We start from the raw sequence: 27080 nt of genomic DNA on the forward strand, positions 1-27080 counted from the left end.
GTCCCTGGTGTCTTCCAGGTCTCCTCTGTGTGAGCTCATCAGCCTGTTGCTGCCATTGACTCCTGTACCTGTGGGAACACCAGTCTGTACAGTAGGAGCTGTTACATGCTTGTCTCTGGAGTGGGTGATGAGATTTTTGCCTTTTGAAACAAGGGAAACTGTTTCAAAGGAAGCTTACTCATCTTCCCCTCTCTTCATGTCAGAATGAAGGTGTATTATAGATTTGTGTGCCTGAGTGTCAATGGCTTGGTTTTGTTGTTTTTGTAACCTACTCCAGATAGATTAATGCTTAGGTGGCTTTAATTTGCTAAGAGCTCCCAGCTCTCCCTTTTGTGGGGGAAGAAGTTACAAGCATTTCTGCTTGATGAACAAACATGCTATTGGCTGCATTGCCTGATTTCTAAAATAAACTTTTGGGTGTGTCATTGTCTCACAATGTGATAAAACGACTGTCCTTAGAGGGGGTGAAAAACCTTCTTCCATGTGGTTCTATTGAAAGTATTTCAGAGAATGCTGTGGGAGAAGTAGCAATGGAAGGCGAGAGAAAATTACTAGGGTAACTAAACCCTCAAGGCATAGCCATATGTACTGAGTTTTGCAAACACTAATACTGGTAATTGTAATAATAGTTGGAGAGTGCTGTAAGGAAGCTGCTGTGAATCCACACAATTGAAAAAGTATTGAATTGGTGGGATTTTGGAGCTCAGGTGTAGATACTTCAGTCATACCTTAGTTTGCATCCTCAACAGCACTGAACAGTCCTGTCGTCTCTTCTACTTCAGATAAGTTGAGGCTTTTTTGGAGAGCCTTTTGATTCAAAACAAAACAAAAAAACTCAACAGCAAAATAAACAAAAGAAAAGCAAATATGGGTGCAGGCAACTGTGTTCCATTGAGCAGCCATGCTTTTCTTGCCAGAGCCCTAACTTTCCTTAGGAAGCCCATGTAAGAAGGGGGTTGAACTGCAGGTATGACAACCTGAGTCTGCTTTGTAGTCTGTGTGTGGATAATTGGAGCTAAATGTTCTGCCTGTTTTTCTGTCTGCTAGCTAGGTTTTACCCCACTACAGCCATGCAGTGTAGCAGCACTACAAATGCACTAAAATTTGACAAATTCTAAGATGAGTTAAATGTGAAGGAACTGTAGATTTTTATGATTTTTCTAATGTGTAGTGTTCTATGCTTTTTTGTCATTAAGGCCCTTTTCAGACATTCCACATGAGTGTGCACATTTAGTTAACTTCTTTTGAAACAAATACAACTTCCTATTTTCTTGGGCTGAGATAATACATCAGATCTATCTTGCAAGTAGTATATTACAATTTCTGTAAATTGATTTTCATTAACTTAAAATTTGGAAAGTTTAATTTCCAGGCTTTCCATTCAGTAGTGCAAAACCATGAATTTAACCCAAACTTCCTTGTCTCTTAAGGACTTGCTGCCTGGAATATTTTTCCATAAGTCAGGCATAATTTTATCCTGGCTGGGACCTGAAGTGTATTATCTAATACCTTCGTGTTTGCTGTTGGAGGCCTTTTCTTTTACTGATGCAGTTAAGAAATAGACCTGTGTAACTAAGGTTATTTATTAGCAATGAGGAGAAAGATTACTGGTGTCTTCCACTAGTTTAAAGTTTAAACTTTGGTCACAACTGTTTACTACACTATGCATTAAAAACTGAAATACCTTTAAAGCAAGCACTTCATTAAAATCTTAATTATTGAGGAAAAAAACCCTAACAAGTGAACTTGCTACTTCTACTTCCTTACAAATACCTATAGCAGATGTAATTAAATATTGAGAGAGAGCTGTTAGGTTACTGAGCTCTGACGCACGCTGTACGTGACTCCTGAACTATGTAGCTGACTCTGGTTGGAATTTTTGGTCTTAGCACGGCTGTGGTATGTGTCTAGTTGGTCTGAAGTGCCCCCTCTGAGGGTAGACAGCTTCATGAAGATATTCTTCAATATACCAGTTTTTTTTCCTTAGTTTCACTGATTTTAGTCATCCAGTTTGAGATTAAACTTCTTTCTTTCAAACACTTCTAAATTGGACTTTAGTGTCTGTAACTCCGAAGAGAATTTGGAGCAGGATCATAGTGTGGTTTTGAAGGTAGAAGAGATGGAGAAGTTGGCAGAACACTTGATATGAGGTCACAATTTCAGAATCAGCTTCCTGCATTCAGAGGTGCAATATATTGAGCCTGGCCTTCAGGGGAAATGACAGCACTTGTCTCTGACAGCCTATTGTGGGAGAAGGCACTGTAGAAACATCATATTGTGAGTAATGTGACTTATCAGTGGAGATACAGATTCCAGCTACTTTCTGTTTATTATATATTTAGCAATAGCTAAATTGTTAATTCAGAAAGTTTTAATAGCTTTAGGAAATTGTGGTTGTAGAGTTCCAGTAACTCCAAATGGCTTGTCTGAGAAGTCAGTTTGCAGTCTTCTGTTCTTACACTGAAGCATTTGTTTCTGGCTTGTAGAATAAATCTCTGCCTGTCATTCCTTTCTTAGTTTTTCTAGAGGTAGAATTTATGAAGCATCTCTGGCCCCTTCTTTTACTCTTTGTGTTTCTTTTCAAATAGACACGTGCCTTGCAAAAGCATTTTATGCAGGACACTGGAGGAATCTCTGCCTTAGCTGAATGAAATGAGTCTTAAATGCTGATTGCAAATGATTTACGGATTGTTCTGCTGGGGGTGGGAAAGAGCTGAAGGAGCTGGCATTGCAAGTTGTTTGCCTGGTTATTCTTTAAAGGGGGGAGGCTTACATTGTACTTCTGTTGTGTTAACAGTGACATCTTGTAAATACAAACTATTAAAGTTTAATTTGGTATTGCTATTTACTGTATACATGTCATATAAAATGGTATGAACGAGGTCTGAGTAGCTAATGTCTTGTCTGGTGACACGTTAATGTGTAGTCATTTTATATTTTGACACTGATGTAAATCTAGATGTCTAAATTGATCTCAGCAGTAAGTTAATGAATAGGAACTAGTGCCAGTGGGATGAAACATGATGTAATTTTGACCAGCTTTCGACCTTCTCTTTAATAGGTAAGTTCAGTTCTACGCTCTACGAGACAGGGGGCTGCGAGATGTCACTTGTGAACTTTGAGCCAGCTGCAAGAAGAGCATCCAACATCTGGTGTGTGTGAAGGCCAGTCAAGAGTGATGATTCTTGTCTTGCTGCAACAAAGTCTTTGATTTTAGTTTTAATAGGTTATTTAGTATGTAGTACAAAAAAATAAATATCAAATATTATCTTTATACTTTTACTTTTGAAACCTAAGTGATTGTTAGAAGATGACACTAACTGCATAAATAATCTTCTCCACTTAAATCTCAGAATATTAAGAATACTATTAGCTTAAGTAATAAATATGCAGACTTGAGGATTCAGCAGTTGCATTTTTGGTTGGCTTATCAAAAGCCTTTCTTAAAGAACTTAATCTAGGTTTTGGGAAAGTAGGTGGCTGTTGACCATGATGCCTATTAGTTAACTTAAAAATGAACTTCCAATTGTGAAGCAAATGTAAACTGATAAATTTTTTTTCTCAAGTTCATAGATGGCATGAAACAATACGTGGAAGTGTTAACATGCCTGAGATTAAAATTTGACTTAGAGCTGAAATAGCCAGCTACATACTGGAAAGTTCATCTGCTGTTGGAAAGATGCCCTTTCTTTCTCTGAAGGAATGGGAGGCAGAAAAAAGAACCACCCAAAACCTCCCTTACCCCCCTCAGTCCACTTCATTACATAGAACTGCTCTGAAGCTATTGCATCATGCCGAATGCTACAAATTCCCACCACGTGTAGCTGGAATAGCTCTTGGATTTACAGAGTAATGGACAGAAAAGCTCCCATCTTCAGATCTTCCTTGTAAAAGTGTGCAAGTGCCTTTTGTAGAGCTGAACTTTGACAAGAAGTTCTGTATTCCTTGCACAAAGCTGCAGATGCCTGCCTCTACTGCTTGCATGTTCCAGATGCAATGGCTTTGCTGATGGCTGCTCTTAAGAAGTTTTATGTGCTAATGGAAGGAACAAGCTGGCCACACCCAAATCATCAGATCTCAGCTTTAGAGAATACTTGGGTTTCAGTGAAGTAAAATTAATAACAAAGAATGTTTTTATCTTAAGGCAAGGAACTGAAGGAAAGTTGCATAAATTTGATACAAGTCTTACAGCCATGTGATTTACATAGAAAACAAACATCCAAAAGCTATCCAAAATTGGGGAAAAAGCAGTGGTTGGATATGGACTCTCATACAGTAAGAGAAATTTCTCCTCATATCTAATGAATGGAAATTGCAAAGTAATTTTGCTCTTCTTAGCAGAGGGTTAAGTTTATTTGAAATGAAGTTTTTCAAAAGCAATTTAAGTAACTCAATATACTTGTGGTAAATATGTACTATTTTTGGCACTTTGGGGACCTTGGTAAAAACAGTATACAATTAACAAACTCTGAACACACAGTGGACTCTGCACTCCTTTAGAGATGTGATGGGTATTTACACATCAGTAGCTAACAGCTTATAAAAGTCTTGGTTTTTTCAGGTGGAATAACTACTATAGTAATCCTTGTTTAGACAATTTAGGGACTAGGTGTTGAAAAAAGTTATACCGAGGGCGAGGGTAAAAAATCTCATTTACTATAGCTGCAGAATTTATGGAAATACACACTACTAAGTGGATATTTGTATTTAAAATACATGATCAAAGGAAAAACCTTAAAAGATTATTTTTAGATAAAACTTGCAAGGAGTCAAAATTAGTTTGGGACACTAGAAAATCAGAGCAGCCTGTTGAAATGATAATTTATAATATAAAGTCTTTCCCCTGTTCTTATAGTGACACGGACTCTCACGTATCGAGTTCTACCTCAGTTCGCTTTTATCCACATGATCTAGTAAGTCTGTCTTATTTGTTTTTAAAGCATGCAAAAAATCAGAACACTTTCCAATTTTATAGCACTGATTAATCATCCTATGGGGTAGCTCTTTGCTTTGGACTTTTCCTTTGGGTTTAAATGAAGATAAAATACTTATATATTGTTGCAATGTCTTTGTGTATATATACAAATTCATCTTTTTGTGTAGCACTTAAAAATTTCAACATAAGTGGTTTGCTCTGATCTAAAGCATAATGATTTTCTAAATCACATGGAAATTGGATGTTCTGAGATGCTGTGTAAAGGTTTCTGGAGGTGACTGGACAACTCAGACAGAATTTCTCCCTCTGTGCGTTATGAGGCAGCAGAAAGAATAAATTTCATGTTCTGACAAAGAGAAACTTCAGTAGTTCCCTTGAAAGGGATTTAAAAACTTGTCATTGGAATCTGCTGTCTAACATTTCAATTCATATGCAAGGAGTGACTGGGGGAAAAAAAGGCAGATGCTTACACTGTTTCATACCATAAATAGCTTTAGAATTACATAGTTTTGTGATCTCAAGCCTTTTAGATTGCTGTTAAATCCAGATATCTCTGTACTCGTAATCCTCTAGTCTTGTATTGCTGTGTCATGAAGCAGTGCAGATGGCCACGATTCTGAAGGTTGATTCTTAAGCTAGGAAACCAAAGTAAAGTGTAGTGAAGGACCTAATGACCTAATCAAGAGGGGAAAATGAGATACGTATTCAACATTTGGCAGAGGAGCAAGAGACTTCCCTTTACCTGACCATGCCTTGGATCAGGAGTGTGCTCTTCAAACATGGTATCTGCTAGAGGAACTTGCTTTGTGCTCCACCGCTCCCCTCGAAAATGCAGCCTTTAAAAAAGAGACTGTGTTATCTGTGCTGTTGATTGGCCACAGTGGTCCTGCTGGAGGGAATGGTTCCATTTAAGGCAAACACATTTGTAAAATCTTGGCAAGTGTGCCTAAAGGGACAATTCAACTTAACATTAATGATAGATTCATGGTGTGTCTACCTTATAAGAAAAAAGGTTTTTAAAAAAATTGTTATAAGAACATCTGTTTTCTGACACAGCCTATCTTAGTGGGCTTTGTATTTTTATTAAGTCTTTAGAAAGGTAGTGTTCCTGCTTGTTGTTTTTATTAATATTTTTCTGGGAAGGAAAACCTGGCTGAGCGTAGTTACAGTACAGTGATGCTTTAAGGAAGCATGAAAACAACTTTCAAAAAGAGAGAAATCAAGTGTTAAGCTTTAGGGTTAAGTACCACCTAGCCCCACCAAAAAACCCAACCACAAAAGCCTTACATTTTGACACTTAAAGATGACATGAGTACTTAAATTTTATTCTTTGACTTAAAAGATTGTGAAGATTTTTCATTAAATGACATTTTAATAATACTGTTTAAAGAGCAGTGCATTTAGATGTTTCTTGGCCTGTTAATTAAATTTATAAAGTGGGTTAGACAACACATACATCCTACAGTAACTTTGTAATCTTCTGAGAACTCTCCTTAACTGCTTTTTATGGTTGTTGGTATTACTGTGATTTCAAGGGAACTGTAGAGTGACAGAGTACAAAATAAGTGAGAAATACAGTCAGTTGTAAGTAGTGCTTGACTAGTTAAGGGAAGGCTTTTCTTTAGCTTGCTTATGAGTGTATTTGGAATGTAGTGAGTTAGAATTTGAGGACTGATGCACGCATATGTTGCTTTGTCATGCAAACCCAACCATTTGGCATGAGTGTGCATGCAGATTAGCTGCTTGGAAGAAATGTGTGGGATATTATTTAAGTTCAGGATTGGATTATTCTTGTAGCATACATTAGCCCTGTTAGTGTATCAGTTTACTTGTCTTCAAATTTGAAGTTTTCAGAGCAAATGGGATAATGTTCTCAGAAGACCTTTGAAATAAGGCATATGCTAAAATACCAAACTGTTGTGCTGTGTGCAAACTAATATTAAAGCTGGTGCTATTTATTTGCCATGACAGGAAAAGCAGAAGCCTGAGAACTGACACTGTTTAACATACAAGTTCTCAAAAGTGAAAGTAAATAATTGTATCCATTTACACCAAAGCACTTTTCAGTAGAATATAGTGGTATAATAAAAATGATCTTTTGTTAATACTGACTTTCTTTTAGCTTTCTCTTCCTCAGATCAGGTTGAACAGGCTGCTAACCATGGACACGGATCTGCTGGAGCAGCAAGATATTGACCTGAGCCCTGACCTTCAGGACCACATGCAACCTCAAGAGGAAGCAGCTCAAAAAGTCAAGCAGTACTATCGCTTTTGGATCCTGCCCAAGCTTTGGATTAGCATCAGTTTTGATAGATTAACTCTTCTGGCTTTATTTGATAGGTGAGATCCTTGTATGTTACAACACTTTAAAGATGTAAAAATAGTAACTAAACTGTGAGTAATTAGAGTGATCCTTACAGAACTTTACTTATTTACTGTACTGTGAAAGTTGAAAGAATAATCCAAAATCCAGTTCCTCTAAAGTAATGGAGGGTACTCTCCATTTTTCTCCAGCAGTGCTCAAAAGAGGAGAAAACAATGCCTCATTTTGTGAGTGGGGTGATAACATATTTGCATGGTCAAAAAGAGTTGTTGCTAATCTTTAGAGCTAGAAAATGACCTCCAAAAAATAATTGAAAGAGTCTGGAACCTCTCATACACTTAGATTATTTCAGGAGGTAGAGAGAACTTAACTGCTGTTGCAAAGTATTTTTCCAAAGGGTTATCTCATACTGTAACCTGTTGTCCCTTCTGCATTTACCTAGTGGAATAAAAGAAGGGTGACCCTCCAGTTACCAGCATTTGGAATATATAGAGTATTTGAGTTTTGGTAATGAGCTTCCTTGAGATAAACAACATGGTAGTTATTCTGTCCAAGCAGAAATGCTATTAATTCTGTTCCTGTTACAGAATTCTTTTTATTCCACTTGGCCAAACTTAGACAAGCAAGAGTGTTTTTAGTCCCTTCATTACAAAATCAGGAATGACAGATTACATACAGATAAGCTATCATGCATATATTTTTCACAGGCTTGTAATCATCCTTCGTGGACCTTAAATATAGACTTGTTACAGAACATGCCTTTGGTTGAGTATTTGGATTATTGCTGAAGTTATCTTCTGCTGTTTAAAGTTCAGTTCCAGAAGATGATAATTGCTTTCAGCTATCACTGAAATCCTGGTAGCTTCTGGCTTTGCTGAAAGCCAGTGTACTACTATGGTCTATGCAAGCTGAAATCTATTCTTAGCCACTTTGCTACCAGTACCATAATTCTTGTTGATTTCTGACCTCAGCTATTCCTTTGCAGCTTTTACTAGACAGTTAAGCTCTAAATTTGGTCTCTCTTTCTTTTCTTTTTTCTCTCCCAGGAATCGTGAGATCCTTGAAAACGTCTTAGCTGTCATCCTAGCTATTCTAGTTGCATTTCTGGGCTCTGTACTTCTTATAGAGGGCTTTTTCAAGGATATTTGGGTCTTCCAGTTCTGCCTGGTAATAGCCAGTTGTCAGTACTCGCTGTTGAAGGTATTTTAATTTCTATCTTCACTTTTTATAAACAATAGAAATAGCTTTAGGTGGGTGTTGCAAGTTGGTTAGAGCTTTAAGGACGAGATTGCATGTTTATTGTTTAAAAAGGAATGAGTAAACTTCAGCTTGGTGGAAAGTTTGATAGATGGCGGTACAAGGTCACTTCACTAGAATGGCTCTGCATACAGTTGTTAAATAGTCCTTTATTTGTTGTTCTCATGTACTTTGTTTCCCCAAAAAGCACATTCGTTCTTGCTGAGAACAGCCCACAAACTAAACCTGAAGTGGTTTTTTTTCTTTTAGTGGATGCAACTTAATATATTCATATTAAGCAGTTATATCTAAGCATATTTTAAAGCAGAGTCTCAGTTTCCGTTAGATAAATGTTAATGATATTTTTAATTTAAGAATGATTTCCTTATGGCTAAAGCATCAGGGTGGAAACTAGATTTAAAATTAAAGTGCATTTCGTTTGGTTTTTTTTTTTTTAAACAAAGCAGAATTTCTGAAAATGTTTTGTTTTTTAAAACTTTGGCTACACACATCTGCTCTTTGAAGCAATTTTATGGTTTCATACATTGTGCTCTTTAAAGGCTGTAGAGTGGCTTGACAGTTAAAAAGTTGATTGTAGATATGAAGAGAACTTGAATCGAACAAAGCAGAATTTCTGAAAATGAGATGTTTTGTTTTTTAAAACTCTGGCTACACACATCTACTCTTTGAAGCAATTTTATGGTTTCATACATTGTGCTCTTTAAAGGCTGTAGAGTGGCTTGACAGTTAAAAAGTTGATTGTAGATATGAAGAGAACTTGAATCAAGGAGGAGGTGGGGGAGAGGTAAACACACTTACCTGTAGACTTGGTAACTTTCCTCTTTCCATCTTGATTTCAGAGCGTTCAACCAGATTCTTCTTCCCCCCGACACGTAAGTCATGGACACATGCCACTGTGCCAACCCTGCAGATGTAGAACACCCACAGAGAACTGATCTTTTTGGTTTTATCTTTTTGGATATATCTCTTATGTACCACCTTATAAGGCACAGGAGGTTTATGTTGTATTAATGTGTGAGAAGGGAACTGGTACTATTTGCCCTCCTATGCATTGTTCATATTTAGCAGTTCATGTCCTCCCTCTTCTAAGACTAACTGTTGCTATAGAGCCACATCCTAAGTTTTTTTTTGATGACTATTTAGTATTCCAGTAAGTCTACTGAAAAGTATTTTTAATGTTGTAATTTGCTATGCTGGTATGAACTGACACGGCTTTGATGGTCTATTCTGGTCTTGTAGATCAGTCAGTTGTCCTAGGATGCACACAGGCTTTTTTTTTCCTCCCTCTTAAGCTGAGCATGCAATGCTCTAATGAGCATTAACATTTGAGCATGGAAATGCTCATGTGCTCCTGTTGCACAATATGTTTGTTCTACTATGCATCTGCTAGCTTGCCAAGACAAAATATTTTTATGTCCTAAATAAGATACGAGAAAGCATTTTTCTTCTGAATCAAGTAATTCACATCATTTTAAGTAATAAATTGTATGTTTTACTGAACATGCAAATACAGTTTTTTTTTTTCCAGTAGGAGCAGTATCTGAGTAATAAACTAATTGATTTTTCATCAAAATTAATATATCTTCTCTTGCTTATGAAGCCTAGCCAGAGTGTCTCTGACATTTAGTATTGCAAGAAACATACTTTAAAACTTAGTGGAGGATCAGGATAAGTACAGCTTAGTGTAACCTGATCTTAACAGTTGTGTTATCAAAGCCACAAAAAAAAGACCTATCACTGCAAGGCATTGCATCAAGGATTTTATGAACAAAACTTAAGGATGTGCTGAGGTGACAGGACATGAATTAATGAACGACGATTAATTTTGGTTCTGAAATTATCTGTAACAGAACAGCAACAAGTGCTTTTTCTGCTAATAATGTGTTTTTGTTGCTCTTTCTGTTTAAAACAGGGTCATAATCGTATCATAGCCTATAGTAGGCCTGTATATTTCTGTTTATGTTGTGGTCTTATTTGGCTGTTGGATTATGGCAGCAGAAACATATCTACAACAAGATTCAGGTTGTATGGAATGGCTTTCACCAACCCATTGCTGCTGCTGTCAGCCAGGGACTTAGTTATAGGTGAGTAATTTTATTTTTTTTTTTTTTTTTTATGGATTTGAATGGTTTGCTTCATCACAGTAGAAGACTTTTTTTCCACTCTGCATCTTATGACACTGTTGCAACATTACCTTCTAAATACAGTTCATTTAGTTTTCTTTGGAAAGAGTAGTTTTAGCTTTCCTGAAATTTATGGCAAAATTTCTCCTTCTCTTTAACTTTGTTGTAACAAACTGCAGAGATATCAACTACTGTAGTGTCATAAGAAAAAAAAAAAAATTTATCTTTTTAATTACCTAGTATCTTGGTCCTGATCCCTGAGCCTTCTGTTCTTTCTTCTTAACTTGGGCTTCAACATGCTGACCTGTGCTTGGACCTAGATACTCAGTAGTTAAACATTTTGATTTGGACTCTCTTCTAGAGAGACTTGTGGCAAATAAGTAGGAGTTCTTTTAAATCAGGTTATCAGTGTCTAGTAATTAGGTAGAACAGTACAGTCACAATTTTTAAGAACATTATAGACAGATTAAATCTTATTTAATGTCTCCTCTCAAAACAGCCTTATTAACAATAGAAAAAATATAATTTTGAGCTGTATGAGGTACTTTCATTGTATTCAGAGCAGCACTGTGCATTCACTATGTTGTTGGCATTTAACATACACTTTCCCCCCCCAAAAAAAAAATCAAATAAAAGCACCCCCAAACAAAGCAACCCCTGAGAAACAGCAAACCTTTCCTCTGTTTACTTAGAAAATTTATTGAAAACAGTAACAACTATATAATGTCAGGCAGAGCCCACAGAAAGGAGAGAATATTCAAAGGCTACTTTATTATGGGAACTCCTTGCATATTCTTTAATGGAGCAAAGTTATTTGGATGATCTTCTCTAAATTGCCTCTTTGAAGGGAGAAGAAAATCTGTAGGAATTCACCTAAATTGAACACACTTGCTTTTAACTTGTACCAAAATATTTGTGCATGAAAGACTACAGCAATTAAATGTTATGACTGCATGCCTCCAGTTCTTGGGCAGTCTTCTGTCCAAGTAAAAATAAAAAAAATTGGTCTTCATTTTGATTCCTTTTCTAAATTTTATTTTGGATTTGACTTTATTACTGATTTGTGCATTTTTGGAATTAGGTTTTATTGGATTTTAAGAAACATCCTGAATTTAACATTTCATACTGTTTACTTTTTTGACTTCCTGCTAGTAAATGTTTTATTTAAATCTAAATGACCAGTGGGAGGGAGGCCCAAGCCACTTATTTATGAACAGAGTATTGTCCAGGCATTTCCAGAGATGCCTTTCTACAGATCCTATGGCTGTACTCATGCACTGGCATACTTCATTCTGTGTCTGTGATGGAAAAAGAAGTTAGGACAGCAGATACTTTTGAGTCATGCAGGATACAAAACTAGCTTCCTTTCACCTTGTTTATGCCCTGCCAATTTTGGAAGTCTTTTCTTACCTTGAGTCATTGCCATAAGGTGCACACATATCCCCCAGAGTAATCCATAAATGCTTATGGAGGTGGTATGTTGCATTGTGAAAGCAACCTACTTTTTAAAAGTACTTAATCTTTTCCAGTTTTAAAAAGATGTGCTGTCATCTTCTCTAGGCTGTGTCCATTTTGGGATTAGCTGTTAAACTTCTTAGTTCAAGAATTCTGAACACTTTTTGATCATTGTTTTTCCTCTTCTCAGGTGTCTCACACCAGCTTATGTAGTTTCTATTTCTTAGCAGTTCTACCAATAAGAAATCAGATCGACAGAACAGCTCGCACTTTTTAAAGAAAATAAACCAACATAAAAACCTCCCCCTGCTGCCCCCTCACACATGCACACCCTGGCCTTTGGAGCAGCTTTTAATGTTGCTGGAACACTGTTTCAAAAAGCTCTTTGTATTGCCAAGCAAGTCGGCCTCTCACAAACACACTTTGTTAGCACAAAGGAAAAATCTCAGCTGCTATTTTTTTCCCATTCCCAGGCATAGATACTGGAACAACACAGGTGCAGGGCAAGGCAAACTTTCTTTAGATAACATAATTGCTGTGTCCTTGCCAACAGACCTGTGAGGACTGATACTTTTTTTTTTTTAATTTTTCTGCCCTATGTAGTGGACTTGATCAGCTGGTCTAAATCTGCTGCACATGTATAACAATTATTTTCAGTTTTAACCTAGATGGTCCCCATTAGACAGTCATTCTGTTACAGACTTAAAGCCATTAGAAATGTTGCCTTTTTGCTTCACTACTCTTTAGATCTGGGAATATACAATTTGTATTTTGTAATTGTTTTCAATACTCTCTAAACTGTCAGATTTTCTGCTAGGGTTATTTTCATGGGTTGAGTTTTCTCTCCCTCAGAACCTAGAACTTGTGTTAGGCTGCTGCTTGTGAATTGTATCTGAACTACTGAACAGTTGTGTAAAAGACTGCTATTTCAGAATCTTTTATTCCTTAAGATAGAATGTAAATGTTATGTGCACATTGGGACGTACCATTCTCTATTAAAATTAAGTGACATTTGTTTATCTTGGCATTCTTAAGTCCTGTAACTTGCAGAAGTTTTAGTCATTCATACAGTTAGTAATTTTAATTTTAAAAATAGTCAAGTCATTTAGGATCAGAACTTCTCAGAAGTGGTGTGGGAAAATGAGTAAAATTGTCAGATGTTATTAGTGGCAGAACACCCAGAGGTGAAATGCTTGGCCTCTCTTACGTCAGTGTGGCTGGTGTTACTTGCTCCTGTAACTCCAGACAGGCTCGGATAAGCCTCATTTACAAGGAGTGAAAACTTAGAAATCTCCTAATCTGTAAACACTCTTGGCTGGTCTTTGCTAAATAAAAATGGAAAGCCTGAATTGGCCTGTGTCCATTTCTACAGCAACTAAAACTGAAGTACAAGAAGTCTTCTGACTGGTCTGTGTAGAACCATACTATGTATTCAGTCAGTTCTGAGTCACTGAAGTTGAGATTTACATAATGGATGTTTTCCTCAGAAACAATAGTAGAAATACTTCAGTGATGTTGAGTTAAATGATGTGTGTGATACCCTAGAACACAGACTAAAGAGTATGTTACTGTACTGTATTTCTCATATTCACTGCTTTTTCAACTTTCTTTTTTTTTCTGTAGTGTTTACACTATGTTTCCCTATAGTGTTCTTCATTGGTCTTCTGCCTCAAGTGAATACATTTGTGATGTATCTCTGTGAACAGCTGGATATTCATGTTTTTGGTGGCAATGGTAAGTGTTGGGACTTTATTTTTGTCAGCGTCAAGAGTATCAGACTAGGAGCAGCCATCCAGTTAGTAGGCTGTTGTAAAAAGTTCAGTGATGGCACTATTTAAATCCCTGCATTATAAACATAGGACACTGTTTTTTTTTAGAAAGGCTAAATGTCTTCTGATTAATTACTGGGAAATAGAATTTCCGTCCTAGTAAATCTGTCAAAAAGTATCTTTCTTTCTCAACCGATTTCTGGTGCAGTTTTCAGCCATTCCCATGGTAATGCTGTTGAATAAGTAGGGAGGTGAATAGAACCACAGAAATTGCTTTTAAAAAAAATTTGTAGGGGAAAATACAAGTAGTTGATGCAGGTGTTTTTTTTTTAATAGAGGGGTGTTGCAACTAGTGGTCTGGTACCTTCCTTAATATGAAGTACTTTCTTATTCTAATCAAATTATATGACATTGTTTAATTTTTTCTTTCTTTTCTATGATACTCAGCTACCACAAGCCTGCTTGCAGCACTTTACAGTTTTATCTGTAGTATTGTGGCAGTAGCATTGTTGTATGGACTGTGCTATGGTGCCCTGAAGGTGAGCAAAATTTGAGACACAACATACATTGATGTTTTGGTTTTATTCTCTGCTTCCTTGTTTCTTAGATATTTAAATATGCAGAAAGTGAATTAGAAGCATTAATCTGATTTGGTGTGGGGTTCTATACTTGCTCAGCTGTGATGTCAATAAAGAAGATACAATGCAGGAACAAAGCAGATTTTTTGCCTTAAAAAGTGTATAATTTGTGCCTCCGCTAAAAGGCTATTTTTTTGGCTTAAAAGATGTGACCCTTACAGTCCAGTCCATTCTACATTGATTCTTGGAAAAAATTGTGTAGGTGGCTTGCTTCTGGCACAGCCTCCATGTATGGGTTTGATCTCTCAGAATGGTTCATGGGAGTATTTTTACAGTGCTGCAAACCAGAAATAGTCTTTTCAAATTAATCTGTACTTGAAAAGAAACCAGGAAATAGTTTGTAGTGTGAAAGTGAAGATATGTGCCTATCTAAAAAGGTAGGAGTTTACTGGCAAAGGGAGGAGGAGAAAACCTCCTCCAAAACCAACAGCTTTTCCTTACTGGAAATGACATTTTATTTGAAAACAGTTGGGGTGTTGGTTCTGCTTGTTGGATTCAGGTGTGTCAATCAAATCCTGTGTCTGCAATTAATTGTGTTATGTGTGCCTTCCAACTCAAGAGCTAACTGTTTTTTTTTACCATCCTGTCCCAGAGTAAAAAGTTGCTAAAGGAAATACTCCCATGATGCCATCACCCACAGAACATCATTAGCTTTCTGTGAATTTGTACATTGGTCTCATTTGCCTTTGGTAAAAACATCTGTTCAAGATAAACAAGCTTTAGCAAAGAATCACAGATCATGAAAACAAAAATAAAACCACGGGTTTAATCTGAAGTCAGCATATTAGAAAAAGCCAAATCTGAGTAAAAACATACTTTACTTTCAAAATTAAGAAGTGACTAAATGCGACTCCCAGGAACCTGGCTTCTCAAGGAATGCAGGAAATTCTTCATAAGGGTTATGAAAACTGATGACTGAGTGATTAAGATGGTGGAGGCTTAAGGGGTGTACACTGTTTAGAGTTTCTCATTTACAGTTAGACATAGGTAAATACTGAACAATATTTTTATACTGTAAGTCCTGTTTAATTTTTGTGGAATTGTACTTACTTTCTCCTTTCTCTTACTAGGATATACATAATTCTTTTGTATTAGATAAGTGTTACATACTTTGTCTTTTTTTTATTAACATTTCATTTCTGTTTCCAGGATTCTTGGGATGGGCAGCATATTCCAGTTCTCTTCTCCATATTTTGTGGTTTGTTAGTGGCAATATCGTATCATCTCAGCAGACAAAGTAGTGACCCTTCTGTGCTTTTGTAAGTGACTCAGCTTGTGTCTGTTCCCTAAGGAAGAAGCAAGTTGCAAGGGAACTTTATTTAATAATGTTCAATATTAGTACTGTTTGAATGATAATCAAGAGCATTATCAAAAATAGTATGGTATTGGTTCAGTAGTTTTGGCAATGAGTGTTCCCATCTAGCATGGGGAAACATTCATTCATGGTGTTATTGTAAGTTGGAGTATTGATCTGATAATGAGATTATTTCTGATTCAGTTAATAATTACCTGTGTAAAACAAAGTAGTTCGAGTAGGAGAAACACCTCCCATAGAATAGCCAATAGAGGCTCAGTCCACATACCTGGGTTAGGCAGAGCTTGAACTTGGATTTAAATTTAGCCATAATGTTGGATGAATTTGATAAGCAATAGTCTGGGGTAGATAGCGAGGGGCCCCTTCTGTGAGCAGGAAGATTAATGATTCATGAGTGTTCACACAGAAGGAAGAATTTATCTTTGGGTTGACAACTAAACCTTGTCCTGTTACTCTTAGTTCAGGTAACTTTACCCTGTTGGTATGAGGTCCTTCTCCCTAGTTACCTGTCTTTTTGTTCTTTCCAAGTACTGAAGCCTGCTTGTTTGACCTGCACATTCACCTCTTCAGCCAGATGTGGCACAGTTAATCAATGAATTTTATTTCAATATGTAATTGCCTTTGAAGATGTAGGGCTCATTCTATAGTGAGCTTCCTGTCCATAAAATGAAACAGTGCCTATTTCTGTGCCACATAGGGTATTGTACAAAAAGTCACTCAATTAAGGGGTTTGTGAGATGCTTAGGTATGGCTAGCTGTGCTGCATGTGGTCTTCTAAAAGCTTAGCTATAACTATTTTAGGCTTTAGTACCAGCAAGGTCTGCTGTGAATTTAGTAGTTTGGTCAGCATGGCTAATTCATTAATGAATCATGGCAGTACAGGTTTTTTTTTTGTTGTTGTTGTTACAGTTGAAGCTTGAAGTAGACCAAGAAAATCTTGGTTTTCTAGTCAATGTTGACAAATAGACCACATTGCACCAAGTCACACTTCTGTTCAGTTATTTATGAAGTAAAATTTAGTTTCATGAGTACTAAGAACTCCACTTAAAATTCACTGTTTGTTCAGTTACTCCTGTTGGTACTGGAGAAACTGCTCTTTGAACAACATCTGGCAGCTTATCTTTAATAGTGGGCATTGTATGCAACCAGAGAACTAATTCCTTTACAGACTTGAGATCTCATCTTTTGGAAATTTGCTCAGCAATGTGAAAGCACTAACATGGCAAGATAAATTCTTTCTTGTAATCAACTTATAATGGAACTTCTGACTTTATTTTAAGACCACATAGAACAATACATGCCTTTCAGTGGTTTCTTTTTTTGTCTTTAAGCTCTTTAGTGCAATCAAAATTTTTTCCTAATTCTGAAGACAAAAACCCTGAGGATCCTCTGTCTGAAGTCAAAGATCCTTTACCTGAGAAGCTTAGAAATTCTGTGGTAAGTTTTTTTTAAAATTACAATAATTCAATTTAAGCATTTACTTTTGGTATAGCATCAATGTGGCTCTTACTCAGCTCACAACACTTGTTACTATGGTGTTGATCAGAACAGATATGAGAGCATTTCTTCTAGCTCTGCAGATGAACACGTGCTACACTAGGAGTATAATGCTTGTATTGCAACTGAAGTTATTTAAAAGGAGGCACATGAGAGAATTGGAATTCCCTAGTCTGAATTGAGTGAAGTATGACTGAGGATTTTCTTCTAGCTCACATTAATACTAATAATTGATACTTTTGTGTAGAAGTTATTGGAAAGGAGTTAATGGTGGCAGAAATATATTAACTCATTTTTTATTAGCAGTGAACAAGAGTTCTGTTCACTGTTCCAGAAGCAGAAAATAAAAAGAATGGAAAGTAGTGTGGGGTTTTTGTGGTTGGTTTTTCTTAGGTGTTTTTTGTTTGTTTGTTTTTTAAAAAAAGCAGACTTATTAAGTGACTTATTCCATTTACTTTAGCACATATTTTGCTTTTTTGAAAAAACAGACTTAGTGATTTAAAAAAAGAAATTGTATTCCAAGTAGTTAAGATCTTCAGGCAGTAATTGCTGTAATTATTTAGCCAATTTTGGAGTAGTTAATCCTTTAATGATTTTCTGGGCTGTAAATATTAACACTGTATTTACAGGGTGGGAGCAGATCTAAACTTGAAGACCTCGAGTTGTAGTGGCCCTAAGTGTGTATTGCCCCCTTGTGACTGAGTCTGGCATTACTTGTTTTGATATTTTTTTGCCCATTATCAACAGTTTTGTCTTAATTTTTTTTTTTTAAGGGTAGTGGAAAGTTCACACTCATTCCACAGGGTTGTTCCAAACCCACCCTTCACCTTTCTGCAAAGGAGGAAGGAAAAAGGCTGAAGAGCCTGGCTATACTGCCTGGTCCTTAGCTCAGTCTTGGCAGATGTTGATGTCTTCTAAAGCTCTTAACTGCCCCATAGTTCAAGTAATTCTTAGATCATGCATGTGAAATTTGGTTGACCTTTCCAGCTCTTTCATTACATCCCCTCACAGTCCAGAAAAAGAGAGAATATATTTGGTATATTAATTTCACCTGCCTCACTTTGGGTATACATCTTTCCACTTAACTCCTAGCTACTAGAACTGGACTCTTAGAACTAAGGCTCTTAGCTACAACATCTCTCTTGTGAAATTTCTGGTAACTTGAAAATCATAATCAGTTTCCATGCTACTGCTGATGGGCATTAGGAATACAAAGAGAACAACCAAAGCTGGCATTTTCTAAAATTACTTTGTTTTGACTCCCTAGAGTGAGCGACTGCAGTCTGACCTGATCGTGTGTATAGTCATTGGTGTGCTCTATTTTGCAATTCATGTCAGTACAGTATTTACAGTTTTACAGGTAAGGTGTTCCATTGTGTTTGCCATTGGTCTTCTATATCCAAATACTCTAGTGTGATATAACAATTGCACTAGGTCTTCTGACTAGTTTTAGATGGTCTTTAAGTATAGTGTGACAAACATGTGACCAAAGATTTTTCATACTCCAGTTCTAGATCATTAAAAAATATTCTTCCTTGTTACTTTTTACATTGCAAATTTTTAGTCTCTGACACAAAACATCCTCTTTTCCTTCATCTCAGTTAAAAGTTTGGGAGGTTTGATTCATAAAAATTAAGAGGCTGAACGTTCACTCAGCACGTGCATGCTAGCATGGCTGTTTGTAGACAATAGTAGAGGGGGGTGCATTTTTATTGAACTGGTTATTTACAGGACTTCCAAGAGCCTTGGAGCTTAAAATATCTGAAGCAGTAATATTAGCTAGACTGACAGCTAGAAAACCCCAACTTTAATGTGTGCATATGATCCTACTTGATGACATGGGACCAGATCTTGTGCTTGAATTTAAGTAAAAGCATTTGGCTAAAAAGTTTAACTTAATTGATTTTTTTTTATTTTGACATTCCTGTAATGGAACCATTGGTTAGCTTATGAACAGCCTTCTGTTAGGTAAATGAAAGTTTCCTGCATGTATTTTTGAAGGATTTTGCCCTCCCACTTTTAAAAAGTGTCTGCATTTAGGTAGCTTCTAGTTTTCAGGCAAAATGCCCTACTTAAGCAAATGTACTAGTTTTTTTCCTAAGGAAAAGTACCTCTTCTGTTGTATGGCTGGACTTCAGCACTCCTTCATGATGTTGTTTTCTCACATGTTTGAGAAACTTGGCTGTATGCTCATCACCAGTTGTATAGCTCAACAGGCTTAGGCTTCACAGAATTCCTGGATCAGAGCTCATAACAAAGTAATACAATCCTAATTTTATCTAGAAATTTAGAGGAAATGTTAAAGTATAGGAAGCATTACTGTGAAATCCAGTCTTCATACCATGTTAATAGAGTAACATTCTGTGACTTCTGTGAAAGCTTTTGGTCTTGGTGGGAGGCTTATTATTCACCTTCTTCTCTAGAGAATACAAGATTAATGATTTGTTTTTCCTGATGCTTATACCTCCTTTTATCCAGCTGATGAAAATGTAAATTGGGTTCAGCCTTTAGGGGATAATAGCTTTACCACTTAAAAAATGAAATGGAGATGGGTCAGAAGCAACGGACTGTAAAGGGAAATTGGTGTACTTACTAAAAATATTTCTCAACTTAGTGAAAATTGGTTAGAAATGATTAATTCACAAGCATTTCTTGTTCAGTCTTAAAAGTTGGTAATACAAATTATGACAAAATCTGTTCCCAACTTACTATTGCAGGAGCACCTGCCTAGATGCTGGAAAAGGTATTACATTAATTAGTGTATGAGTGTTTATAAAACACAAACCTAAATTTCTTCAATTCTTCTTCTTTTTAGCCTATTTTAAGTTATGTCCTCTATGCATTGGTGGGTACGGTAGGCTTTGTGACCCATTATGTTCTGCCTCAACTCCGAAAGCAACTTCCTTGGCATTGCTTTTCTCACCCACTGCTGAAAACCAAGGAATACTATCAGTTTGAAGTCCGAAGTAAGTATCATTCATGACACTTTTTGGCAACTTACTGTAGCTGCTGATAACTTGTGTTACCTAATAGTATAATTATATGGTAATATATTTCATGTGCTAACATTCTCAGAGTAGATCTGTTAAAATGGAGTCTTCAAAAATCTTAAGTTGCAAATTTTGTGCTAATGATTGCTAATTGATTAGTTTTTATCAAGGTAGTGTTTCACTAGGTGTTTCTTCAAGACAGTAAATGTTCAAAGATCTTAGAGGATTAGGTATGGGGAATGCTGTCAGAGATTTCATCTTGTCATGGATTTGATTCTTAGTGGTGCTGTTGACATGTTTAACTACAGAAAGTGTAGAGCAGGTGGCCTGAAAATGGCAAAACACACCTAGGTACCAGTCTTGCTAGTTGATTTCCATAGACACTTAACTTTCACCTTGTGCTAAGTCTTTGTTTCCATGAAATCTTTCTCTGGAGGCTGCAGAAAATGTGAATTTAGTTCTACTGCTCAGCTTCCCAGTATGGATAACTATAGTGGTAGATGATGGGGTTTCCACTCTTGGAATGCTTTTATTGTTAACAGCGGACTTAAGAAATTTCTGTCAAAAATTGCTTAGAAACAACTGAAGCTTTTTTTTTAACTCTCTTCAGTTAGTTTTCAAGGTGTGAGACAGCAGTGAAACGAAGTGAGCATTCTGCTGCTCTAAGAACAGGGAATTACCAGAACTGATTTGCAGACTTCCTACCTTTGTAGCAGATATGCACTGTGGTCTTACACTGGTGTCTAAATTGTGGACTTTTTTCAGTGATTGAGTGTAAAGATGGATAAATATGAATAGTAATTGTTACATGATGCCAAACTATTTGGAGGAAGAAGGGGAAAGTCCAGTTTTTGCCTTTAGGTTTAAGTTTATAGCATCTCCCAGTTTGAGTTCTGTAAATTAAAGAATTCATGCCTTGTCAATGACTAATTGTCCTTGTGGCTTCTGTTGTAGAAACAGAGCTTCAGCTTTTGCTGGGGCTAATCTAGGCTTGTGCAGTCATTTGTAACAATGAAGAGGGGTGGTAATTTTAACAGCATCCTTTGTGTGCACAGTTTTTAACAGAACTTCTGACATAGGCTTTTCTAGCCTATATTTGTACTGCCTTGTAAAACAAGTTTTTACCTTACCTTAATCTGCATTAATTTGAAACACAGAAACCCTGTTATATATTTTGCAACTATTGTAGAAGTTTACTAAAAGTTCTTAAGTATCAGATATTTGTGTTGGCAGGTTACATATACTCTGTGTTGTAGAGGTGTAAACCAGAAATCATTTGTGTCAGCTATGGTTGGAAAATAACCTTTTGCATGGGATAAAAGGTATAATGTCAAACAGCTTCCATCAGTATGAACACTGAAATTACTGAAGAGGTGGCAGTGCAGTTCTTCCTGCCCTGTGTAGTAAGCAAGTAGGTTGCAAGCTGTTGTGTACAAAATGTACAGTACAACTGTTTAACAGTTTAACAGTACAAAACACTCCTCTTTCTAGGGACAGAAGCTTAGAACGAGCTTCTCTTTATTTTGGTTGCTAAAACTGAAAGTCACAATATGAGAATATAGGTAGTGTTTGTCTCCACAAATTACATGGATCAAGAATCTTCTGTTAGCTGAGATGAATTTGACAGTACAGTCTTATTTCTTCTTGTTAATATCTTGACAGATGCTGCACACGTTATGTGGTTTGAGAAACTTCACATTTGGCTCCTTTGTGTAGAGAAGAATGTTATCTATCCACTGATAGTCCTCAATGAGCTTAGTAGCAGCGCTAAGAATATTGCTAGCCCAAAGAAACTGGATACTGAGTAAGTAGAAAAGACTGTTGCCTAATTTCAGTATGTCTAATGTGGTGGGAAATCAAATGGTGAGTTCTGGCCTCGATGGGAAGGCAGTTAACGCCATTGCCTTAAAACTAAGGTAAAGAATAAGTTTTTTTCGTTATTTCAAAATTCTTATAGAACCAAGTCACCTTGCAGACTTAAACTGAGTGGAGTATGACATTGTTAATCTAGGAACCCACACAAAGATAAATCAATTCAATTCATAACATGTACTGTAAAGACTTCAGAACTATCTAGTGGTGTGATACCAGAATGTATTGTCACTACTTCAGACTTGCAGTTCAGATAGTCATGTTGTAGACTCTGAAGATCAGCAAGAAAATTCTGATATTTTGTCAGGGAAGATGTCTTTAACATTGTCTGAGTTGATGTGCCAGCTTGCAGCCCTTCTACAGCTTTCTGCTCTCATCAAGGAATTAATTCCCTAGGCCTTCCAGCCCCAAATTATAATCTGTATTGAGACAGAATTGCACTCTGCTTCTTAAACTGAGCCTTAGAGTCCCTCGAGCAGTGTAGCTGACTGTCTCAGCAAATGAGAGTTCAGTAATAGGCCCTGCATTTTTTGTCTTCAACAACAGTGACCAGGTTGTTTTTTTGGATTTGAAGTTCTATTGATTTAGAACAGAAGTGCTGTAGAGAAAATAAATCTGAAATAAAATGGACTATGTATTTGAGGGATGGGATGGGACTTTGGGGGGGGTGGGTTTGTTGTTGTATTTTTAAGTTTAATAATCTCTGGATCTAATAAGTTTTTACTTTGAGTTTCATTACTGTTGTCACTAAAAGACCTTTAGGAGGACTGTTGCTATTACATTGTTATTTTATAACCCTTTGATCTGAAAAAGACTATCATTAAGTTTATCATTAAGTTATGGTTCCCTTCATATAAGCCGGAGCAGTGTAGTCATGCAGGAAATGGTGATAATCCAGTGTTCATTCTGTCCTTTTACTGATTAATCTTAGAGCACTTCTAGCTTTTTTGCATCTCAATATTCATCTTAATTCTCCAGTTCACTTAAATTAAAGACCAGGTTTCTGTTCAGAGTACAAGGATGTTTCACATCTGATTTTTTTTCTTTTCTAAGCAAGACTTGCAAATAATGCTAATTCGTGAACATTGTTTGGCTTAAGAATACTGATGGAAAGACTTAGATTGGTTTTTTTAAAGGTTATTACCTGAAGTTGTCATTAAAAAAACCAAAACAAAAAAAACCAACCAACCAAAAAAAAAAAAAAAAAAAAAAAAACCAAAAAAACAAAAAAACAAAAAAAAAAAACCCAAAAATTTTTTTTTTTTTTCCTGTAGTCCAAAAGCAAACCTAAATCTAAACCTTGAGCCTGAAGAGATTGGCATTGCATGACAGCAACTGTTTATGTGGTCTTTAAACCCCTTTTGGACAGCAGATAAGTAACTGTTTTGTGTGAATTTCTCATACAGGTTGGGTGCTTTAATGATCACAATAGCTGGCTTGAAGTTACTGCGTTCATCATTCAGTAGCCCAACGTGCCAGTATGTCACTGTTATTTTCACAGTGCTCTTCTTTACTTTTGATTACAAAAGTTTTACTGAGACCATGCTGCTAGATCTCTTCTTCATGTCCATACTCTTCAGCAAGGTAATTTAACTCTCTATTTCTAGGTGTTTCAGGTCATCCAAAAGGGAAAACAGATAACAGGTAGTTCTAACTGATAGGTAATCTCCAGATCGTCAGTCCTATTGGTACTGTCATCAATATACCATAAGACAGCTAAGACTTCTCCTTTCTCAAACATAAGTGCTTCAGGACACGTATAACTTCTGAAACATTTCATGAGTTCCTGTTATTATGCACTTCATTGTTTTACTATTTTACTTGCTTTGTTATTACATCTTTTTTTAAGTCTCAAGGCTTCTGGTAGACCAGTAAGAACTCTAGGGCGACCAGTAAATTCCTCAGGCTACTTGTGTACTGCAAAGTGTGTTCTCAGTCAACTCACTGAATTTTTTTATTTTTTTTTTTTTTCCTGTAGCTTTGGTTACTCTTTTATAAATTGAGGTTTGTATATACCTACATTGCTCCCTGGCAGATCACATGGGGATCTGCCTTCCATGCTTTTGCCCAGCCCTTTGCTGTGCCACGTATCCTTTGAAAATGGGGACCTTTTCCTCAAGTCATGTATTTATAACTTCCAAATGTTGTTTTTTAATGGACTATGCATTATGGGCTAAATCTACTGAATGAACAGGTTTGTCTGAGTGTTTATGAAAAACTGCACACTGTCTGCCTTGCCGAGATGCTGCAAATTATGCTGTAGTAGATGGACCAAGAGTAGAACTCTGATATAAACATGGAGCAGGAATTATTTCATTCTGAGAATGACACAATTTTTCTTTTGGCAGTCATTCCCTTTTTCAGCAGTCACTGACTGTGGTTTTAGTTCTTGAGTTCTGCATTTTAAGCTTCTCTAGGCTGGTTTGAATGGAATGTTGAGTTTGTGTTTTCTGTAGAATCTTGAGAAAGAGAATGATTACTGTGTCTAGTGCCAAATTTTCAACTATTTCTGTTTTTAAAAGCAGTCACCTTATTGCTGGAGGCACTAAAGATACTTGGCTGCATAATACTTCTAAGGACTTTTTTGCTCTTAATTGGTGGTGCTCTCTGTTGGGTACAGTCACAGAAACTTGAAAAGTGGTTGTTGCTTTGCTTTCCTTAATTCAGTTATCCAACAGATTCTGCAATGTTGTTTGTCCAAGCAGCTGTGTCAGCTTTCTTCTCTACTCCATTGAATCCTTTTCTGGGAAGTGCAATATTCATCACTTCATATGCCAGGCCTGTCAAATTCTGGGAAAGAGACTACAAGTAGGTGAAATAAGACCTTTCAAGCTTGTGTCCTTTGTTTTTAATAATGTAACTATGGCTAAACGTAGTGTTTTGGGTTTTGTGTTATTTTGTTCTTGGGTCTTTTTTTTCCTCCAAAGCACTGCTATTTTTTTCCCCCCCAGAGAAAACAGGTTTATAGCACTGAAAGTTTTAATTGAACTTGCTTCTGAAATACTGTAGCAGCTGTTTTTTATAGTAGCAACACTTGCTTTAGCCTCTTAAGTAATTTCTACTTAAAGGTATGTCATCCCATTAATTTTTTTTAAAGATAAAAACCATGGCATTGTAAAGTGTGATTTTAATCAGAAAGTGAATTTATGTACAAAAACTGTTTGGGGGACAGTTAATAACTGTAGTTGACCTATGTTTGTTATTGCTTGTTCCACAGCTAAAACTGGCTAACAGTATAAAAAAAACTTCAGATCTTTTTGATCAAGGCTGGATCAGTAGTAAAAGATTCTTTATGCTACATTCTCCCTGTGTTTTATTTCTCCAAAGTCCACTATTGTTGATGAAACATCAGACCAGTAAAATGTTAGATAAACAACACAGGGCAAGATGAGTGGATAGTTCTGGTATTTATGGGGAATCAATTTTTCATCTCACTACTTTATTGCTTTTGTCCCTTCTAACACTAGGAACAGTTTTAATACAGTGTTCCGAATGTCACGTTAAAAGAATTAAGGTTGTTAAATTCAGCCAAAGAAATAAGAACTATCTGAAAATTACCCTTTCAGTAAAGTCTACTGGAATGTTAGCTGTGTTGATCTAATTGTTTTTAAGTTTGTTACATATAAAGGTTTATGATATTTATCTAAGAAAATACATACACTTATATCTAAAGCTAAAGATCATTCTGTGACTACCTACTGTGGACAAACTTTATTTTGGTATTGGATCATAATGCTGTATAGGCAGAAAATACTTTTACATATGAGAAGAGTGGCAAACTTGCATATAGAATTATTTTAAAATAACTTTTTGAAACTATTTCAGTAGAATATTTTGTAACAGCAGTGGTTTGTTCCCTTAGATTTTCTTGCAGTAACAAGTTCTGTGTTAAATATGCTTTATTTTACTGTTTTCAGCACAAAGCGTGTGGATCATTCAAATACAAGACTGGCTTCACAGCTTGATCGAAATCCAGGTAGTTTTCCCAGTCTGTTTTTGGTGGAGGTTTGGGGTTTTTTTTGATTGGTGGTGATTACAGATGGGTTTTATAAGATTTTTGTAGGATTCATATAGCTTGCCCTCTTCAGCCCTGCCCAGCCTATATGTTCTGTCTACTGTTACTTTCTCCTCAGTCATTTCTTTCTGTTCTCTTTAGACTGTCTTTTTTTTTTTTTTTTTTCTTCATGTTGCCCTCCTTACCTTTGTGTGTCTGCTTTACTTCTTGGTGCATATGATTACAAATAAAGACATTTTGCTTATTATTCTTCTCAAGTAGTTAAAGCCAGACATTGTTTGAGGAGGTCTCAGTGTCATGGTGATGAGACTGGTACAACAGTCACTGCTGAGATACTTCTGTGCTCATTTCCTTTTGCACTTTATTGTGCGGAATAGATTGATGGGAAATGCATGAATGGAACTGAAGGAATAATTTGGAAAATGGAGGAGTGACTAAGAAGAGAAAAAAAAATATGGTCAAAAGTGCTAAATGTCACTTAGCATTCATTTGGAGTAGTTGTCCCTTAAAAAGAGAGGGGGTGAAGTTGGAGAACGACCTTGAAATGTTGCTGTTAAGAGAAATGTAGGATTCACTGTGAAATGATAATTGACATTCAAGCTTGATGTTTTCCTGCAGATTCAGATAATAACCCAAATCCAATCTTCCTGCAGGTTCAGATGATAACAACCTGAATTCAATCTTCTATGAACATTTAACCCGTTCCCTTCAGCACAGCCTATGTGGAGACTTGTTGTTGGGTCGGTGGGGAAACTATAGTACTGGGGACTGCTTCATCCTAGCCTCTGACTACCTCAATGCACTAGTACACCTTATAGAGATAGGAAATGGCTTGGTCACTTTCCAGCTGAGGGGGCTTGAATTCAGAGGTGAGTGTGTTACAGTTCCCT

The 27080-nt window shown here is 36.4% G+C and overlaps 1 protein-coding gene across 1 annotated transcript in view; it reads left to right on the top strand.

Annotated features, from left to right (window-relative positions):
- The first annotated feature begins 3069 nt into the window (after positions 1 to 3069).
- The window catches only part of PCNX (pecanex homolog (Drosophila)), a 39847-nt gene continuing 15836 nt past the window's right edge, over positions 3070 to 27080 (top strand). Inside the window, exons 1-18 of the mRNA XM_008936570.1 lie at positions 3070 to 3152; positions 4856 to 4913; positions 7074 to 7276; positions 8306 to 8459; positions 9356 to 9388; positions 10429 to 10600; positions 13718 to 13828; positions 14311 to 14402; positions 15651 to 15760; positions 17148 to 17253; positions 18581 to 18673; positions 20129 to 20279; positions 21966 to 22107; positions 23582 to 23759; positions 24154 to 24262; positions 24854 to 24983; positions 26093 to 26151; positions 26844 to 27059. Of these exons, the coding sequence (XP_008934818.1) occupies positions 3103 to 3152; positions 4856 to 4913; positions 7074 to 7276; positions 8306 to 8459; positions 9356 to 9388; positions 10429 to 10600; positions 13718 to 13828; positions 14311 to 14402; positions 15651 to 15760; positions 17148 to 17253; positions 18581 to 18673; positions 20129 to 20279; positions 21966 to 22107; positions 23582 to 23759; positions 24154 to 24262; positions 24854 to 24983; positions 26093 to 26151; positions 26844 to 27059 (2167 nt within the window). The 5' untranslated portion in view covers positions 3070 to 3102. The remainder of the gene's footprint in view (positions 3153 to 4855; positions 4914 to 7073; positions 7277 to 8305; positions 8460 to 9355; positions 9389 to 10428; positions 10601 to 13717; positions 13829 to 14310; positions 14403 to 15650; positions 15761 to 17147; positions 17254 to 18580; positions 18674 to 20128; positions 20280 to 21965; positions 22108 to 23581; positions 23760 to 24153; positions 24263 to 24853; positions 24984 to 26092; positions 26152 to 26843; positions 27060 to 27080) is intronic.

Source organism: Merops nubicus, unplaced genomic scaffold (genome assembly GCF_000691845.1).
Source record: "Merops nubicus isolate BGI_N331 unplaced genomic scaffold, ASM69184v1 scaffold15613, whole genome shotgun sequence".
Classification (NCBI taxonomy): Eukaryota; Metazoa; Chordata; class Aves; order Coraciiformes; family Meropidae; genus Merops; species Merops nubicus.